At 35.7% G+C, this 20,985-nt stretch overlaps 1 protein-coding gene across 1 annotated transcript in view; it reads right to left on the bottom strand.

Moving 5' to 3' along the window:
* Positions 1-20,985, bottom strand: part of smyd3 (SET and MYND domain containing 3) — a 67,150-nt gene that overhangs the window by 29,797 nt on the left and 16,368 nt on the right. The window contains exons 3-4 of the mRNA XM_056476754.1: positions 14,538-14,625; positions 12,187-12,361 (exon numbers count right to left, since the gene is read on the bottom strand). Of these exons, the coding sequence (XP_056332729.1) occupies positions 12,187-12,361; positions 14,538-14,625 (263 nt within the window). The remainder of the gene's footprint in view (positions 1-12,186; positions 12,362-14,537; positions 14,626-20,985) is intronic.

Here is a 20,985-nt window from a genome sequence, read left to right as displayed (position 1 = left end):
CACATCCAGGTGACTGCGACTATCAATAGCTCAACTGCGACTCTCTCATTAACTATACATTACACTGTCGATGTTCTCAATCCCTGTCAGGCAGAAGGCATATCTGGAATTTTTTCATGCATTTTAAATGTATTTTGACAGGTGTTCACTAAGTACCAATGTATCTTTACTATTGTTATTCTTTTCACATTAAAATTTTTAGTAGATTTATACATTTTTTGTTAAAAGTAAGTGCATAAATAGGTCAACAGATTCAAGAGTTCAAACTTAGCTGATGATTGATTATAAAGCTTGTTTGGCATGCTGTCCCGGGAGAGAGCCTTGAGCTCATAAGATCCTTGAGCCCAGGGCTCCCTCCCGTTTGCAAGGTGAGAGGGGAGTTTGAGCTCAGGTAGATCTCGAGAACTCCCTTGCTGTAGTAGCTAATGAACAGATAGTGATTGCTCATAAGAGATAACTACTTACTAGGAGCACGTCTATGGTGCAGATTTGGATTAGTCAATAACTTAAGTTGCATGTTTTACGATGTTTTAAACTGGGGGACCCGGGGGAAACCCACATGAGCACGGGGAGAACATGAAAACTCCATACAGAAACGTCGGTTGGCTTGGTAAGGACTAGAACCAGTGACGTTGTTGCTGTGAGGCAACAGTGCTTACCACTGGGCCTCCGTGCCACCCATCCAGGAAAGGAGGAGGCGTAAGGGTGGAAGGGGGATTCTTCAAAACGAAGATGGCTGTGATATGGAACTTAGATTATTTATAGTGACTTAGGAATCGTCTGATTGGTGAGTCATGAATTAGCTAATATTGTAACAAATACTTCAATATCAGTTCTGCTGTCATTTTTTTTCTGGTAAGAACATCATATGCTTTATTTCGTATTCCTTTCACTTTAAAAAAGTAAAGGCTTTTGTTATACTCTTCTGACACTTTGCCTAGATGATACTTGTCGTTCTATATAATGCCTGAATTGTATAGAATGGCTAGGTGAAGTGTGCAAAATCTTTACAAAAACTGATATTTCATATTCTGTCTAAAATCATCAGGTATCCTATACATTTTCTAGTCATTTGATACAATACAGGGATTTCACACATTGTCGATAACATATGTATAAAAAACAATATTACACCACTGTAAAGTAATGTGACTTGTGAAAATAAAATTTATTTATGTAATACAAAGCAAAAAAAAAAAAAAAAGCTACGCATTCTGTTCTGTACTAACACTACCAGTCAAAAGTTTGGGGTCAGTAGGATTTTTAAGTGTTTTAAAATAAGCTTTTCCTGCTCACCAAGACTGTATTTATTTCATCAAAATACAGTACAAATTGTATAATTGTGAAATGTTATTGCACTATAAAATAACTGCTCAAAAGTAGTTCATAATTTAATTTAATCATTTATTCCAGTGATTTTAAAGATGAATTTTCAGCTTCATTACTCCAGTCTTCAGAGTCACACGATCCTTCAGAAATCACTGTAATACTACTACTACTACTACTACTACTACTACTACTACTAATAATAATAATAATAATAATTAATATTATTATTATTACTGGTAATAGTAATAAAAGCAATAATGACTAGAGTAATAATTTCATTTGAAACTACATACAATAATAAAACAGTTATTTAAAATTTTTTGTAAAAATGTAACAATAAATGCTGCCTTGATGAACAGAATAATTTTCTTAAAAAAAACATGAATATGAACTATGATAATGATAATTTAATCTAACTAATGATAATTTAAATCATTAGAAACTGACAAAATGTCTGGTTGAATGAGTGACGAAGTTTTGTAATGACAGTTTTAGATAGAATTCCTTTAGATTATAGAATGACAATTTATTATCTTAATACTTTGCAGTTGCACTGTATGAAGATTTGATAACATTTTTGCAAATTTAAAAATATATATTTTTGTTTGTTTATTTTTCAGAAAAAAAGGCATTTCAGTCATTTTACACATTAGTCATTTCAACAAGAAAGTATTATTAGAAATATGGGTTATTACACAAAACATAGGATTCTCTCCAGAAATTATTTAATTATTATTTAAATGATCTACTAGAGTTTAGTGCTATGACCAAATTTCTTTACATGAAAAAGAAGTTTTTTATTTATTTTTACATTTTATATGAATTTTTTGACTTTTTCTTTTGCAAATTATTATAATTTTTAAAATAAAATAAGGTCTGCACTTAATAATTCATTAAATGAATCACAGGAGAAAAGAAAAAAAAAGAAAGTGAAACATTTTTTTTTTCTCCTGTGATTCATCTAATCAACTATTGAGTGCAGACCTTAGACTTAAGCACTTTGGTACCTGTTATTTCATAAATAATAATTTTTAATAAATCTGCAAAAAAAAAGTTTTTGTGGTTAGCACTGTTTCCTCACAGCAAGAAGGTGAACTATCTGCTGCTGCTTTTTACTAGTATGGCAATACATGTCACGTAAAATGGTGTTCAAACTTACATTGATACCATAAAACACCTGAATAAAGCCCATAATCAGTACCTGAGGCGTTCAGTGTAGTTGTAGTTTATGCTGCTGTTCAGCTTCAATGTTGCAGGAAAAGAAACCGTTTTGATTTCTAATGGTCAGCATAAAAATAATTTCAACATGGAAAATATTCCTTTTATCAAATGTCATCGTGTCTAGTTAGGACATGGTATAGGCTCGATAGTCAAGCATGCTCGCTCCTGTTGGTGTTGTCAATCTGACAACCTGCATGTGCATAGAGTGTATAAAAATCCTCTCCAGTGTTTTGAAATAATAATAATAATAATAATAATAATAATAATAATAATAATAATAATAATAATAATAATTAGTATAGTATAGTTCCACTATACATTTATAAAGTGCTCTTCACACAGGTGAGTGGGCTTGACAAAATTACCTGTAGAAATACTCTTCACTCTTCTCTCTCTTAGTAAAAAAAACACCCCCTTAAGCCTGGTTTATACTTCTGCATTGAGTGATTGGCGTGACCCATGGCACCAACCTTGAGCATTGCTGTGCATTAATACTTCTGCACTGTTTGTGTTGCTCTGCACTAACACTTCCGAAACGCTAGCTGGCAAAAAGGCTTTTATGTTCCTCTGAGTCGAGTTTCTTCGTTGGTGTTTTGTTTTTTTCTGTGAACGCTACCTTAATGTACAAGTGGCTCAAACTCACTCATTTTGAGGCAGGAACTGGTGAACATGCAACAACTTTAATCATACGTTATACACAAAACAAAACTTTCCATCTGGAGCTCCTTTATGGGACTCAACACTTGTAAACAGCGCTACAAACGGGTTTGCGCAGCTCTCACCCCACCCACACTCGTCAGTGCTACCAAGCCAACCAATAACAAAGCTTGTGCTATGCATCATTGTGACACGTAGTTACATTTTTTGAGAGTTGCGCGTCAGCCACAACGAGGGCTATGCGACCGTGTGAAGGCTGCGCCGAAGTATAAATAAGCTTTTACTCTAGAATCTAATTGTAAGTCGCTTTGGACAAAAGCATCTGCCAAAAAACTAAATATAATTTAAATCTTAACGTTTTGAATTTGTTTACCAGTACTGGGTTGCAGCTGGAAGTGCATCCGCTCCGTGAAACATGAATAGTTGGCAGTAGATTCCACTGTGGAAACCCTTGATAAATAAGGTACTAAGCTCAAGGAAAATGCTGCATCTTTAAGGTAAGCAATTGAAATGAGAAGTGATTGCAAGGCACTTCAACTCTTATGTAAAAGTGAACGGTCTATTATTGTTCTGTCAGGTGGACAATTCACCAATATCTCTTTTAAAATTTTTACTCATTTATTTACTTTTTTTTATCATTATATCTCTTTCCAAACCACTTGAAGGGTGAATGACAAGAGGAGCAGGACACGGGCACTGCTGATAATTGCCCATTCAGAAAGCCTTCACGCAGTTCACACAGGACAAGCCAATTCCAGAAATAATTTGGGAGCCCAGACAAGGCCAATAATGAACCTCACAATTTTGAAACGCAGAACAAAAGCGCATGACGAATACTGAATCAAGCTGTAATGGAATGTCATGAAGTGCGGTGTTACGCCACTACTGAAACTGTCATTTCAACAAAACCCTTTTCACAGCCGTGTTGTGAGTTTTGCTGATTTTCTGCCCAAATATTTGACGGATTATGACTCCTGATGACTTTTAAACCTCATTTTCAAAGTGAGTGAATGGGGAATGTGCAATGGTAATGAATTAAAGGGAGAAAAACTAGACACAGCTTGACACTTTTGCTTTGGGCTGTTATTTTGGATGTTATGAGAATGCCTTGAATGAGATAGTTCACCAAAAATGAAAGCTCTGTCATCATTTACACAGCCTTTACTTGTCTCAACCCTTTTTGAGTAAGTTTGACACCCAGTGGTTAAATTAAGTATTACATTCATGGATCAAAACAAATGCAAGTTCAGGTTGCCAGATTGACAGGAGCAGGTCTGACTGTTAAGGCTGATTTAAAGCGTGTTCTATATAAAAGCAACGGCACACATTTTAAAAGGAGTTTTTGTTCTAACCGACTCTTCCAATTGATATATTAGAAACAGCTTCTATTTCTTGCAACTAAACAGGCTGATAAACTGACAGTGCTGTTTACCTCAGTTAAATGTGCCTTATTCAGTGTTAAATGCTAATAATGTGAGTTTAAATGCCATTTTACATGACATTTATTGTCATACTACTGAAAGCAGCAGCAGATCTTGAAAATAAAATAAACTGTCTGAAATTGAACTTTAGAACTGTGAAATAATGCAAACCAACACATATCAGTGATTCAGCATGTACATTTAATAATGTTAAAGAGGTTTAATTTGTATTGATTAGACTATAAACCTTACAATTTCGTGAGTGAGGGCATATTCTGTGCTTCTGAATGGCTGCATTTATATTTCTGTCATGTTTCATCTGGTGCAAACAGCTAAATTTCTTATTGCTGCAAATCTTATTTCGTAGCGTGTTGTTAGAACACTGGGTTACAATGTAACCTGCTCACCTAATGTTTACGCTCGTAATATATATATTATGTGCTAATTAATAACCGCCTCATGTGGAACTGTGAATCTGTGTCTCATTTCAGAGTATACTGTCCACCAGAGGTCGCATTTTGGTCATGGACGACGTCTTCCTGACTGAATAAATGATATATGCGGTTTTGATGATTGATTGACTGCTTACTTGGGAAAACATCATTATGTTTATAAAATGGTTGTATAGTTTACATGATTAGGTTTAGCTCCTCCCTTTCAATCTGACTTTATTCAATTTCAATCTGTAGAAAACAGAGTAACTAGGGGTGCAGTTAAAGCTGATTGCATTATTCCAGAAAAACGACTTTTGGTCAAGCTTGTTTTTGTTTTAGAGCATCGCATCAGTGGGATTTGATACCACAGTCTGTTTGAGAGTGTGTATATTTTAAATCATTTAAGCATAATTTAAGAAATGACTTCTTAATAATCAACACTGTGAACTCTAGGCTTTTTTGATATTGTTGATGTTGTTTTCTGTCATTCATTAGGCAAAGGTCTTTGGGCTAATTTGGATACATATATATTCTTGGGGAATGTTGATTAATGTACACTGTCCCTTATTGTGAAAAAAAAAATAAATAAAAATAAATAAATAAATAAATAAATAAATAAATAAATAAATAAATAATCAGTTAACAAATCACAATTGGGAAAAGCATTTTCTGTTTATGATTGAGCCTGGTTCATCTAAAACAGATAGCTGGAATGGAAAGAATAAAGTTTTCATTAAATTAAAAGAAGGTAGTAAATGTTAAACCAACTATATATCTGTATTGGCAGAAATCAGCTTGGCAACAACATATTTGGAAATGTTATTAAAATATTATTCCAGTATTTCTGTATATAAACCTAACTATAACTAACATTAACTTGCACTGAATAATTGTTCACTTAAAGAATACCAGTGTGCATTAGCCAAATAAACACTGTAAATTTTGTATTTAAATTATCTTTGCAGAAGAAAATAAATCATTTTGAAGGCAGAAATGATCAATGTTTGAAAGATGTGCACTGAAAATGACCAAACGGTTGAAATATTTTTGTGTGCAGTATTTGTCTTTCTTTATAATGCGCATTTATCTTGCTGCACCAACAGCAGAAAGTGAGGTGAAGCTGGAATCCATCAATCTCAATGTCAATTCAGTGTTTAAAGAGCCATTTTAGCAGCATTTTTCCCTTTTCCTCGCATTGGCAACCCTCCCTCAGCACCATAAACATTCATCAGACGCAGTATAAAGCCCGAGAACAGCAATCCAACAGGCAATATAAAAACTTATTCATGCTTTGTATGAGCTGACATGGGAAGACAGGATCTAGCGCTGTAGAAAAATAACAACCAGATTCATATTTCTCCCATGCGACATGGGGGAAAGCTGTTGGGTAATTTCACTTCTTCTTTTTTTCCTTGGTCCAATTCCTCAGAAGCTCTGATCCATCTGTTTTTTTTACTGTTTCTTTTGGATTTACTGGAAATCACCGGAGGTCTACCGCCGCTACAAATTGACATCTGCAGGAGCTTGAAGTCAATAATCTCCTTGCGTTTAGCCTGGAGGTATGTATTATTCTGAGCACTATGGGAAAGAGACCTTTCCAAACAGCTTTTTACAACAACCACAAATGAAAAACCACAGTAGACGAGTCACAAACCTCCTGCAGAAGATCTTCCATTTTACTTTCATGAATGTGTGCACAAACGCTTGCTTTTTAAGAGTAGCGTCCACTGGTTTGTTCTGGGTTTCCGTTTGACACATCTCATGGGAAGTCGTAAAGTGGTTACGGTGCACAAACTGAAATGCACATTGATTCAGCGGTAGCTGGTGATGAATACTGTCCTGCGGTGCATGTCACCTGAGGTCTGCCCTTTCCCAAATTGATCCATTTGTCCCATTTAAGCACAGCTGAACAAGCTTTTTTGGATAAAGGTTATGAAAAAGGCCTCTGGTGTTTAGGAAGGCAACATGCTAGTATGTATGACTATCACAAGAGTGTATAACCACGATAACCTGAATCACGATTTACTAGTATCTAATACATAAGTGTGTTTGCATGCAATGTAATGTAGTGTGTTTGCAATGTATAAGCTGAGGTGGATGCATGTTTACTGTACATTGAAAACTCAATTGAATTATTGCTTTCTTTGCCTGGTATTTCATCCAACAAGGGAAAAAACACACATTAGAACAGTTATATATACAGTGCATCCGGAAAGTATTCATAGCGCTTCACTTTTTCCAAAATTTTTTGTTACAGCCTTATTCCAAAATGGATTAAATTCATTTATTTCCTCAAACATCTACACACAATACCCCACAATGACAATGTTAAAAAAGAGTTTTTGAAATTGTTGCAAGTTTATTAAAAATAAAAACCCTGAAAAATCACATGTACAGAAGTATTCACAGCCTTTGCTCAATACTTTGTTGATGCACCTTTGACAGCAATTACAGCCTCAAGTCTTTTTGAATATGATGCCACAAGCTTGGCACACCTGTCTTTGGGAATTTTTGCCCATTCCTCTTTGCAGTACCTCTCAAGCTCTATCAGGTTGGATGGGAAGCGGCGGTGTACAGCCATTTTCAGATCTCTCCAGAGATGTTCAATAGGATTTAGGCCTGGGCTCTGGCTGGGTCACTCAAGGATATTCACAGAGTTGTTGTGAAGCCACTCTATTGATATTTTGGCAGTGTGCTTTGGGTCATTGTCCTGCTTGAAGATGAACTGTCGCCCCAGTCTGAGGTCAAGAGTACTCTGGAGCAGGTTTTCTTTCAGGATGTCTCCAATTTTAGTCTCATCAGACCAGAGAATTTTGTTTCTTATAGTCTGAGAGTCCTTCAAATTCCAGGTGGGGAGAGGCTTCCATCTGGCCATACAGGCCTAATTGATGGACTGCTGCACAGATGGTTGTCCTTCTGTAAGATTCTCCTCTCTCCACAGAAGACACTGAAGGCCAGCTCTAGGAAGAGTCCTGGTGGTTCAAACATCTTCCACTTATGGATGATGGAGGCCACTGTGCTCATTGGAACTTTTAGAGCAGCAGAAATTTTTCTGCAACTTTCCCCAGCCTTGTGCCTTAAGACAATCCTGTCTCGAAGATCTACAGACAATTCTTTGTCTTCATGCTTGGTTTGTGCTTTGACATGCACTGTCAACCCTGGGACCTTATATAGACAGGTGTATGCCTTTTCAAATCCAATCCAATCCAATCCACTGAATTTACCACAGGTGAACTCCAATTAAGCTGCTGAAACATCTCAAGAATGATCAGTGGAAACAGAATGTACCTGAGCTCAATTTAGAGCTTTACAGCAAAGGCTGTCAATACTTCTGTACATGTGATTTTTCAGCGTTTTATTTGTAATAAATTTGCAACAATTTCAAAAAGTCTTTTTTAACATTGTCATTATGGGGTATTGTGTGTATAAATAAATACATTTGATCCATTTAGGAATAAGGCTGTAACATAAAAAAAGTGGAAAAATTGAAGCGCTATGAATTCTTTCCGAATACACTGTATACACTCTTAGTAGTTTTGAAAATGTAAGCTAAGGTTATTATAGTTGACGAAAACAAACAACCCCCCCCCCCAAAAAAAACCTCAAGTTTTAACTCATTTTCGGTAACTGAAATAAAAATATGTACAAAATAAAGTTTTTGTATATGTATTTATTACATATAAGCCCACTGTGTGCCTTTTAGAAGTAAACCTATTTACTTCGTGCTGAAAGGTTTTTGACCCTTATGGCACCCGAGAGTCTGGAATCCTGATTCTCGCTGTTGCTCCCGCAACAAAAACGAGTGGACATGACAGCAACACAGTGACAGCATTAAATACGACCAGAGCAGACACCTAAAAGTATTCCTTTAAAGGGCACATAGGTTACCCCTTTTTCCAGAATTAATATACTGTAAGTCTTATGTGTCTCCAGAATGTGTCTGTAAAGTTCAGCTCAAAACACCCATCAGATTATTTCTTTATACCTTTTACAAGTTTCTATTTTATAGCTCTGAACATCAGGTAGCGTTTTTTGTTTATTGTGCCTTTAAGGCTAGTCCTTCACGCCCACCATTTCCACATGCCTGTCAGCATGCCTTAATCTCCTCCCTCGGCTGCGTCAGACAACAGACAGACACGAAGGAAGCAGATCTCATGTAACGTTTGTGAAAAATACTACAGTAAGAACTTTACCAATGAGTATTTGATGCATTTGTTGTGGAGTTGCAACGATGAGTCACACACAATGTCGTACAAAGTTCACGCACACACACAGATATACACACACACAGTGCGGACACACAAATGTGACAGGATACATTTAATCTCCACTGCTGTATGAATATCTGTTATGTTAATGTACAAAATAAACCTGATTTAATGTTCACAAAGCGGGATTGAAGCGTCTTCTTTTATAATTGTTCTGACAGGGCTGTGGTGATAAAGTAAAGCTGAAGCTAAATCGCTGTAATTCATTACACACGTGCACTGTTTTAAAACATTTTAAACTTGTAAAACTCACTCTTGATCACGTTTGATGATGATTGATGACCCTAGCAATTTTAACAATTTCTTGTTGATATGATTATACGCATTACTACAGAGACATGTTAATATGCAGCTGTCAATCAATTCGGTGAGCGGGGGCACGGCACTCCTACGTCAAGTTGCAGTCGGTCTGAAAACTGCTCCAATTGGTCCACCGTTTTATGTTGTTCAATTGAAAAAAAAAAAGGACTGGGTGTGTTTATATCACCCCAATATGACGGTCTATACACACATGTCTGTCCAAACAGCTTGAAAAGTAGAATTTTCACCATAGGTGCCCTTTAAAACATCTCTGTCCAATAACGGGCTTTCTTTCTGTATTAGTGATCCTGATCGCGAACGAATCATTCTTTTTAACCAGAAGTGAACCGGTTGAACTAGGTCACCAAATCGAACTAAATCATTTGAAATGATTCATGTCTCCAGCACTTACACAAACTACTTACATTTAAACATGCCTGATACCCCCTCTGACTCGAAATAATCCAATAGGGTATATGCCGAGCTAGTGTTGTTCCCATACTGATAAACTTCCGGTGACCTGTTATTGTGATTTTTTTCCATTTTATACGGTTCCTTTTACAGCATTGATATTGTAATGTAATTACAATACCATCAGTTAAATAGACTTTGGCATTCATTTAGTTGCTCAAGCGTAAAACGAGACAAAAAGCCATTTACTCGCACACGCCCATCAGAATCAGCAGGCTACCACAGAAGCTCCATTGAATATACTGGGGTAAAATAAATGCTCATATTACAAAGATATGGCAGGGATAAATGTAATTTAATGCAGTGCTTCTTGTACAATCTGAGACCAACTTTATATCGGATATCACTCAGCCAGTGGAGATCGCTGATTTTTAAGGAAAACAGACCTTAAACGCACCGATTTTGCAATGGCATTCAGTTTACCGGAAGCGCTTAACCTAGGTTACTGGCAATTTAAAAGTCCTATTAGCATGCTTCAGCATACACCCCATTTCCCAAGTCATTCAGTTATTAGAACAGTACACTGAGATTAGATTTGAGAACCGGTGAACTTATAATCACATGCGTGATTCAGCAGGTGAACCGAACACAAACAGTACATGACAGCCTGCTGTGACTGAAGCAAACTTGTACAACTGCAGCGTGGGTAAACCGAGGGTTTAAATGAGAGGATCGGGTAAAATGTAAATATATTCCATATCAGAAAATCGTAATTTAAATAAGTAATCATGCTTCAGTTGGGTTGCAAAACATAATTGTAAGAAACTTTTCAGATCATGCTGATGTTTAACTGACTCAAATTATGACTGCTGACTACAAATTTTTACTATGTTGTGTCCTAACATGGGAGGATTGTCACTAAAGTTCTAATTCGCATTAAATATCTGAACTGTCCATCAATACTGTGTATCTAACCTCAGAAGCAGCCTTGTGCACATATTGTACTTAGGGCTGCTATCTTGTGGGCTGTTGTATTTGAATTTGAGGATGGGTAGATGGTAGTGGTCATGCGTCCTCTGAATACATGTTTAAAAAAATGGATCTTGGGATGAGTTTTTATTATACAATATTTTCTCTGATGATTTTAAATCCTGCACCTAACAAATATCTTTATTTACAAAAAAAAAAAAACTAACTCTGAAACTAATAAAAACTAAATTAAAACTAAGCAATTTCAAAATATGGAAACTAATAAAAACTCTGCCTCTTAGACTAAAACTAACTGAATTTGAAAACAAAAACTCAAAATGAAATAAATACTTAAACTAAATAAAATCTAAAACTATTATAACCTTGATGTAAAGCACCACAAAATATGTGCAGTAATTACATTCGGGCAGTAACTATGCTTGCCATAGCTACCATTTAGTTATAATTTGCAGACGCTTTGGGTCATTTCCCACTTTTCCGCTATAGATACAGATGGAAAAACATACATTTTACTTTCTCTAAATGCTAAAATTGGGATAGTTCTCTGACAAACGTGTATAATGTTCTGTTCTGGAACATTCATTCATTAATTTTCCTTAGGCTTATTCCCTTATTTATCATGGGTCGCCATAGTGGAATGAACTGCCAACTATTCCGACATATGTTTTACACAGCGGATGCCCTTCTAGCTGCAACCCAGTATTGGGAAACACCCATACACACTCATTCACCGTCTCTTTTCACCAAACGTATTACCTGTTTAAAAACTATGTGAATTAGTACATGTTCCCAAGTGATGTTTCACAGATCAAGTATGTATTTTCTTATTTTTGTTCCTTATTTCTTTGGTTGGAATAAAAGCAGTTTAATTTATTTATTTAAGGTCATTTTTGGGATAACTATCATTTTAAAGGCAACAAATAACATACATTTTAAGACAGATACATGTTATAGAGGACAGTTTTTCAACACATTTAAAGTGTTCCTGCGAACTAAAGCTGCACTTGTTTCTTTTTGGTCTTCAGAAGTGAGTGAGTCTATGTGAGTCACAGTTATAATAGGACTTTTATAGATTTGAATGAGAGATGGAGGTGTATTCCACTGAGATTTAGCAGAAAATCTGCCAGAACAGAAGTTTTAGATGCACACACTCACTTGTAAGGACCCAGAGCCCTGTTGCCGTATTCCAGCGCAGTTTCATAGTCATCCAGACTAATGCAGGCATCCATGGCCAAATCCAGCAGTCGGAGCATGTAGATGTTCCTGTCTGGGACGACATCTGAATATCTGTGCAGAAGGGCCTGGCTCTCCTTCAGCAGCTCATCCCAGTCTTTTGATTAGAAAGTTAAGGACATGACCAAAATGAAGATGAAATTCATTATAAAACTACAGCAGCTAAGGCGAAGGAAGCTTTACTGGTTTAAATGGTTAGTTCGCCCCATAATGAAAAAGATATGTTGTTCCAAACCTTTGAGAAATGCATTCATCTTCAGAATACAAATATTTATTTTTATGAGAGATTTCAGTACCTCCAATGAAAGTTCACTTCAGCCATGTAGTGGAGAAGCAACACATGAGCTGAATTTTGATCAGTTAGTGTGTTAAATCGGCTTGCAAATCACACTAAACAACTAATTAAAGAACTGGACAGATCTGTTTGCATGTGTTCTTGAGTCAACTTACTGATTGAAATGATCAATCCAGATCAGGTTTCCATCCGCAACTCACTGATTCAAATTATCCATCCAGAACAGGTTTCCATTCAGCAACTCACTGATTCAAATGATCCATTTAGAGCAGTTTTCCAATAAGCAACTCACTGATTCCAGATCTGTTCAGAGCAAGAGTCCATTTAACAACTAACTGATTCAAATGGTCTGTTCTAAGCTAGTGTCTAGTTAACAACTCATGATTCAAATGATCTGTTCAGAGCGAATCTCCAGTTAACAACTCGCTGATTCAGATGATGCGTTCAGAACAAGAATCTAGTTAAAAACTCATTGATTCAAATCATGAATTCAGAACAAGTGTTCAGTTGATAACAGACTGATTCAGATGATTTGTTCAGAACAAGTGTCCAGTTGACAACTCTCTGATTCAAGTCATGAATTCAAAACAAGTCTCTAGTTGACAACTCACTGATTCAAATGTTTTGTTCATGGTGAGTCTCTAGTTAACAAGTCACTGATTCAATTCATGAATTCAGAACAAATCTCTAGTTGACAACTCACTGATTCAAATGTTTGGTTCAGATTGAGTCTCCAGTTAAAAACTCATTAATTCAATTCATGAATTCAGTGCAAGTGTCCAGTTGACAACTCATTGATTCAAATCAGGAATTCAAAACAAGTCCCAGTTAACAACCCTCTGATTCATTTTCAACAAGTGTCCAGTTGATTCAAATCATGAATTCTGTACAGGTGTCCAATTGATAACTCACTGATTCAAAGAAATCTGTTCAGTGAGGGTCCAATTAAGAACTCACTTATTCAGATGATCTGATAAGAGCGAGTCTCCAGTTGACAACTCACTGAGTCAAATCATGAATTCTGTACAAGTGTCCAGTTGACAACTCGCTGATTCAAAGAAATCTGCTCAGAGTGAGGGTCCAATTAAAGAACTCACTGATTCAGATGATCTGTTCTGAGTCTCCAGTTCACAACTCACTGATTCAAATAATCAATTCAGAGTGATTCTCCAGTAAACAATTCACAGAATATACAAACCGATTAAAAATTAATTACATAAAAATAGGAGCTCATCTCAGCTCGAGTGCCAAATTTTTATGATTTTATTACTGAAAATGAAAATTATATTTGGGTCATGACTGTCAGTTGTTTACGAAGTAAGCTGTTTAAGTTAAGTTAAGTTAAATTAAGTTAATACTCAATTTATCAGGTAATCTATACTTTAGCTCTATGCTTGATTTGATTTCTTCATCCACCAAAACGGTACTGCTGATTACCTGTGCTCAGATTACTGAATAAAACAAAACATTAATACCAGGAGAAACAGCCAAAGCTTTGATTGAACACACTTTCAATCGAGAGACAGATTAAGAATATCTTCATTTGTGATGAACAGAAGTCTGAGTAAACTCTAACAGAAATTTCACCTTAGGTTAAGCTATCTCTTTATACCTGTTACAAAGCCTAGTAGATTTCCCAGTGCACAGAACACAAAATGCAATGCTTGTTATTTCAGCTGCAGACAGCCTGTATTTTCTTTAATACAGTCCATCAGACGAGTGTCCAAAGGCTGAAAGAGAGCGATCTGGACAGAAGTGACAGCTTTACCCTCACACCTTTCACTTCAGTCTTAGAAATTTATAGGACTATAGTATTGGGCATAGTTCGTCTAGTACAGTTGTTTCCAGAGTAGTTGTTTCCAGAGTAAAAGCGCTGCTGGCTGGTTCACTTAATCCTCCTAAACCCTGACATACATAAGTGAATTGCCCAGCGATTGTCAGACACTGAAACATGTTTTGTTTTGGCTGTGAAGGATACGCTGCTCTGACTGAAGCTGCTCCAGGTGATGAATGGAGTCTTTTATGGATGTCCACGCCGACTTCTCTCCAGACAGCATCTCACAATCCTGTTTATGAGATATAATTCACAACAGATTACACTTATAATTGTAATATTTAAATTGTAGTGCAAGTTCGCAAATGTAAACTAATTTAAAAATGCATTTAAATATTCCTCACTTAGTAATTCATATAAATAAATGATTCCCAAAACTATTAGCCCTCCTGTGAAATGTGAATTCTTTTAAAAATATTTCTTAAGGTCTGTTTTACAGAGAGAAGATTCTTAAACATAGCTGTTTTAATAGCTAATTTTCAATAACTCATTTCTTTTGCTTTTGCCATGATGACAAAGCATAAAATTTTACTAGCATTTATTTTTTTTTTTTTTTTTGCAAAATTCTAGTATTCAGTTTAAAGTGGATTTTAAAGGCTTAACTAAGTTAATTAGGTAAACTTGGCTACTTAGTTTAAAGTCACTGGACAACAGTAGTTTATTCGGTAGCTAATTGAAAAAAACATTTTTTTTGGCTAATAACGGGCTAATCATTTTGAACGTAATACTTTTTTAAATGCAAAAAAATGTCCAAAAGTCTTTACATATATATATATATATTTATAAACCAGTTTTTAATTTTTTTAAACACCATTGTAAGGTCAAAATTATTAGCCCCTTTAAGCTTTATATATTTTTCGATAGTCTACAGAACAAACCATCATTATACAATAACTTGCCTAATTACCCTAACCTGCCTAGTTAACCTAATAGTTAAGCCTTTAAATGTCACTTTAAGCTGTATAGAAGTGTCTTGAAAATATCTAGTCAAATATTATTTACTGTCAGCATGTCAAAGATAAAATAAATCACTTATTAGAAATGAGTTATTAAAACTATCATGCTTAGAAATGTGTTGAAAAAAAAATCTTATCTGTTAAACAGAAATTAGGAAAAAAAATAAACAGGGGGCTTAATAATTCTGACTTCAACCGTATATATATATATATATATATATATATATATATATATATATATATATATATATATATATATATATATATATATATATATATATATATATATATATATATATATATATATATATATATGAGCAATATCACAATACGTAGATAAGGAAAAATGTTGGATGCACTCACTGAAGACTCCATAAGCCATCCATTAATTTCATTTGTTAAGCACAAAGATTTGTATAAAAACTATTTCTAAATTCAGTTCTAATTTCCAGCAAATGAATAAATGAACAATAATAAAGAAGTGTGGTCAAACATTTGAGTTATACCCAAAGACATGTCCTATGCCCCATATGGTCCAAAACCTGACAGGTGGACAAATCTAAGCTTGTTTTTAATAAACCAAATATAAATATGCATTTAATAAATAATACTAATAATAATAACAACATTATACAAAAGCAAGTTGTCGTGAATAAACTGAAAAAATCCCCTGAGGCGAAGAAGGCATGGAGGCAGTGGTTTTTATATTTATGTAGAAAATAATGAATTTTGTAATATTTTAATCCTTGAATTCTTTTTCTTTTGTAAAGATATTTGTGTATTGCTGTACATCCTGCATGTTAAGCAATGTGTAAGCAGGGCGCACAACTGATGCTCTCTGCGCTGGACTTTAGCTCTGCTTTCAGCTGGTCTATTGCACAGTCTATTTTCGTTCCTTAAAACAGCAAAGCGCCAACAATGCGCCTTAACACACCTCTTTTCTAGACCACAACACACGAGTCCACAAATTGACGCAAATGGATTTGCTATTTGAACGTGGCGGAAGATGGAAAAAGTAAGGTTGTGTTGGTCTGAAAATAGCAACACGTCTTGGAAACACGTCTTGCGCCGGGTGTATAATAGGGCCCATAGAGTCTCAAAACCCTTTTGTAAGAGGAACTACTTTCTTCCGCCATTCATTCACATCTGCAACTGACTTCAGAACAGCAGAAACTGTTGCTTATTCACCAACATCATTTTAGAGCTAGTATTTGAATGATTCTCTAGCGTAATGTCTAAAGTGAAGACAACACAGCTGAACAGCATGAAATGTCATCAGCCTACAGAGATTTCCCTGTATTTCTCTGTTGCAATCGGGAGATCACTATATTACTATGGTATAAATACAACACAACAACATACAAAAGAGAGAGATCGACTTAGAAAGTAATTTACCTGTTTAATAATGATTTGATCAGCTGTAGTTTGAAATTACGCTGTTTTTCTCTCAGGGCTTATTATGCGCCATCTTGTGGAGGAACATCGTCAACCATCTTTGCTCAAAGACAGGCTAATGGTTGCCTATGTGCTGTCTTTCTAAAATTACAAATATTTTAAAATAGGCACTATCTTATAAATGAACTGCATAGTTGCAATCTAAACAACTACATTCTTGACTCAAAAAGCCTCAAAAGAACATTATGTTGTCCAACAGCTACAATATTTATCAAACTGTAGAGTGTCCTCTGCTTGTTGCTGTATGTGGGCGGAGTAATGCACAAGGGTGAAGGGTTAAGAGGCTGTATGAGTGCTGGTATTCGCAGAATATCACACGGCTATCAGCCAATCAGATTCAAGAACCAGACAGAAGTGTTGTTTAAATATATATAAATGAATTTTTAGTTTTTGCGTCATAACTTGCAAAAATTCTGCAATAATTCTGTCACATTTGTCCTACACAAATTCTGTTCTCCACAGAAATGGACCAGTATTAGAACTAACTGAGTAACCAAACTTAATCTGTGACCAATGACACTTTTAATACAGCTTTTACAGCATTATAGTTCAAATGTGTGTGTGTGTGTGTGTGTGTGTGTGCGCGTGTGTGTGTGTGTGTGCGTGCGTGCGTGCGTGTGTGTGTGTGTAGCGATGCATAAATGGTGAAAGATGTTAAAGAAGGGAAGGGTCATCAAAGACCTTCAAACCTACAACACAACAAAAACATTCAGAGGAGAACGAGAGAAGCTGTCAGGATTACAGAGCCGGCAAGAATTTCTGAAAGGGCAACTTCATTTCAGGAGAAGTGTGATGACGAGTCTGAGCCATAGGGGTCTGTCAGACACTCAAATCCCTGCAGAGAGACAAGTGTTAGTGTGTGTGTGTGTGTGTGTGTGTGTGTGTGTGTGTGTGGCCTCAGGGGATTCATGTATAAGTGCCTGTGAGACATCAAAGCCGTGTGATATACCAGAGGTGAACAGTCACGGTGCTGACAATACACTCTAATGTGACTGAACACGCACACGCAGACTTGAATACATGGTTTATGAGGACTCTGTCATGTATTTCATGTAGACCACTTATTATATGGCCTTACCCAACACCTACCCCCAAACCCAACCCTTACTGGAAACCTGTGGCCAATTTTGAAAGTCAAAAGACTCTGTTAAGTATGATTTTTAAGCCACGTCCTCGTAAACCACCTTAATAGAGTAGAGTTTGTTCAAACTACTTATTTAAAATGAGCTGAAACAACAAAATTCTGAGTTTTTTGGGGGGGAAAACGTAAATGTTTTATGTTCAATGCACTTATGCGTGTAAAAAATAATAAGCTAAATTAATTCCTTTGCGCAGTGGGTAGCACAATCGCCCACAGCAAGAAGGTCGCTGGTTCAAGCCTCGGCTGGGTCAGTTGGCATTTTCTGTGTGGAGTTTCCATGTTCTCCCCGTGTTCGTGTGGGTTTCCTCCGCATGCTCCGGTTTCCCCCACAGTCCAAAGACATGTGGTACAGGTAAATTTGGGAAGCTAAATTGGCCGTAGTGTATGTCTTTGAATGTGAGAGTGTATGGGTGTTTTCCAGTGTTGCGTTGCAGCTGGAAGGGCATCTGATGCGTAAAACATATGCTGGATAAGTTGGCGGTTCATTCCGCTGTGGTGACCCCTGATTAATAAAGGGACTAAGCCGGAAAAAAAATGAATGAATGAATAATTCCTTTATGTTGTTCCAATACAAATCAGTTGTGTGGAACCCAACATTTCTACAATGTAGTAAACCACATATACAAGTACACAGACCTTCTATTAGGCAGTTTTAAAGCTTTGTTTACACCTGTTACTTAGTTTGGTTTGGTTGATCAGATCACAAGCAGGTGAGAGAAACATTACCATTTACACCTGCTGTTTTAATCTCTTTTGCCCACTTTTCTCATTACTTTAGGTCTTTCTTCATCTTTTTCTCAAATACTGTGAAATAAGCTTGTGGAAATTATATAAATGTGAAAGGAGATTAAAGAGAGCATCAGCTTTCATTGCTTCTCTCATAGCTGCATGCTGTTGGTTTCATTAACACAATCTCAATTCGTAACTTTTTGATTTGGTAATTAATTCATACACTGTAAAACCCAACGGTCAACTTTATCAAATGAAATGAGTGTAGTTAACTCAAAATTGACTGAAAGTTAATTCTACTCATTTAAAAAGAGTTTTGACCTCTGTGTTGAAGGAAAAGAGTTAATGTAATACCTCATTACTTAAATGGAGTAAGTTCACAGTACTCATATAGATTAGTTTTTTTTAACTCAAATGGTTTGTAGCAATCGGTTTCCTCAAACAGTTTGAGTTGCCTTTACTTATTGGGTTTTACAGTGCTCAGTTGATTTGAGTTCTCTTCATTTATTGGGTTTGACTGTGATCAACTTGCTTCATTTACTCAAATGGATTAAGTTCACAGTACTCATTAGGATTAGTTTTTAAACTTAAATGGTTTGTTGCAATCGGTTTTACAATGTATGAATTTGAGCAGTCTGAATTATCATATGCATTTGTTTATATGCCAAAATAGGTATAGATAAAATAGAGACAAAATAGAGACAAAATAGGTGGTAAACTTAGGTGGTAAACTTTGCTCTGCCTTTTATTTCCTGGTGTCTCTTTTACGGCTCTGCGCTTCCCTGCTCTGCTCCTCTCCTCCTCTGAAGTCTATCTTCTCTGGCTCTACTGCTCTTAGGCTTTCTTTGAGGCCTACTTACTCTCTTTGTCTCTCCCTGCCCCTGTCTCTCCTTCTACCTCTGGTAACTTTATTTTTACATTTAAGCTGGGTACAATTATTATCATATGTCTTTATCATTTCATATTTGATCATTTTATACAGTCGTTTGTAATTAATTCAGTTGTAACCATAGAGAATTATTGTCATTAAATCTCTAATTTTTAAGTATTCGTAAATAATTTTTTATTTAACATCAACACTCAATGCCTCCATATTGCAATACAATACAATCACATAATATTAACGCTCTCCCACAATTTTAGCTATTAACACTGCCCTTATTTCTATTTTTAGTATAAGACTGCAGAAGAATGGTTTGACTAGAAATGTAGTTTTTTTTACCGTCATGCTGATAACTTTTTAGTCACTCTGCAAAACTACAGGTCGAACCGCTGTGGTTAAAACCCATTCATACAGTCCGATATCATTCGTACAATTATTAGGATTTGCTTATCCCCTATAACGGTTAGGTTTAGAGGTGGATTTGGGATTTTCGTACGACTGAACTCAAATTAATTTGTATATTGTAAAACCCAAAAAGTTAAGGTTACTCAAACCGTTTGAGGAAACCAATAAAATAATAAAAATAATAAATAATACAGTCAAGTTTAATGGATGAGAAATGCCGTCATGAATAATGTAGTAGGCAAAAAAATTAATTAAAATAAAATAAAATAAATCAAATATTTGTATGGCAATCACAAAGAAAGTATTACATGAAGCCAATCACGGCTGCGTTGAGATATTTGTATTGGTATGAAAGCAATTTTAATTTGTACTATTGATATATTAAATGAAGACATTTATAAGCTGTGTAAAGTGCCCTGTTGTGTGTGTTTTTTCAAGGGCACTCAGTCCACGCAAAACATACAAGCTTTATGAATGATTTATCAGGAAGAGTGCTGGCTGTCCGGGATGTGTGGATGTCACAAGAGGCCAAAAACCCACAGGCCGTTTGCTGATAAGAGCAGCTAACTTCCTCAACTAAACCACAATCCTCTGCTTCAACTGCAGAAATGACCAATAAAACGAATAACTACACAGAAAACCATGTATTGTTGAAATCAAACATGCTACAACTCGTCAGTCACTTCAAACTTTAACATCAGAATAAACAAACAGCGCTTTCACCTGCACATTATGTCAGAATCCATTGTACACTGCGGTCAAGTCTTTTTACCGACAAAATGTCTTTGAAGCGTGATATTATACATTTAAGCAAGTCCAGGACATAAAAACACTTTTCCATTTGCTGGAGTTTCTCAATAAAAGAGCCATTTTCTTATTAAAGGGAAACAGCCTAATTACAGGGAGAGAGCCAGGATCGCACTTTGTTTATTACTGTATAAATTCAATAATCATGTTATTCATTAGGGTAGTTATTAGAGAACGCTGAGTACAAAAACACTGCAGTGTATAAAGCATGAGAGG

The sequence above is a fragment of the Danio aesculapii genome, chromosome 17 (genome assembly GCF_903798145.1).
Source record: "Danio aesculapii chromosome 17, fDanAes4.1, whole genome shotgun sequence".
Lineage (NCBI taxonomy): Eukaryota > Metazoa > Chordata > Actinopteri > Cypriniformes > Danionidae > Danio > Danio aesculapii.
Note: the sequence above shows the minus strand (reverse complement) of the source record. Positions and strands in the feature narration are given on the sequence as shown.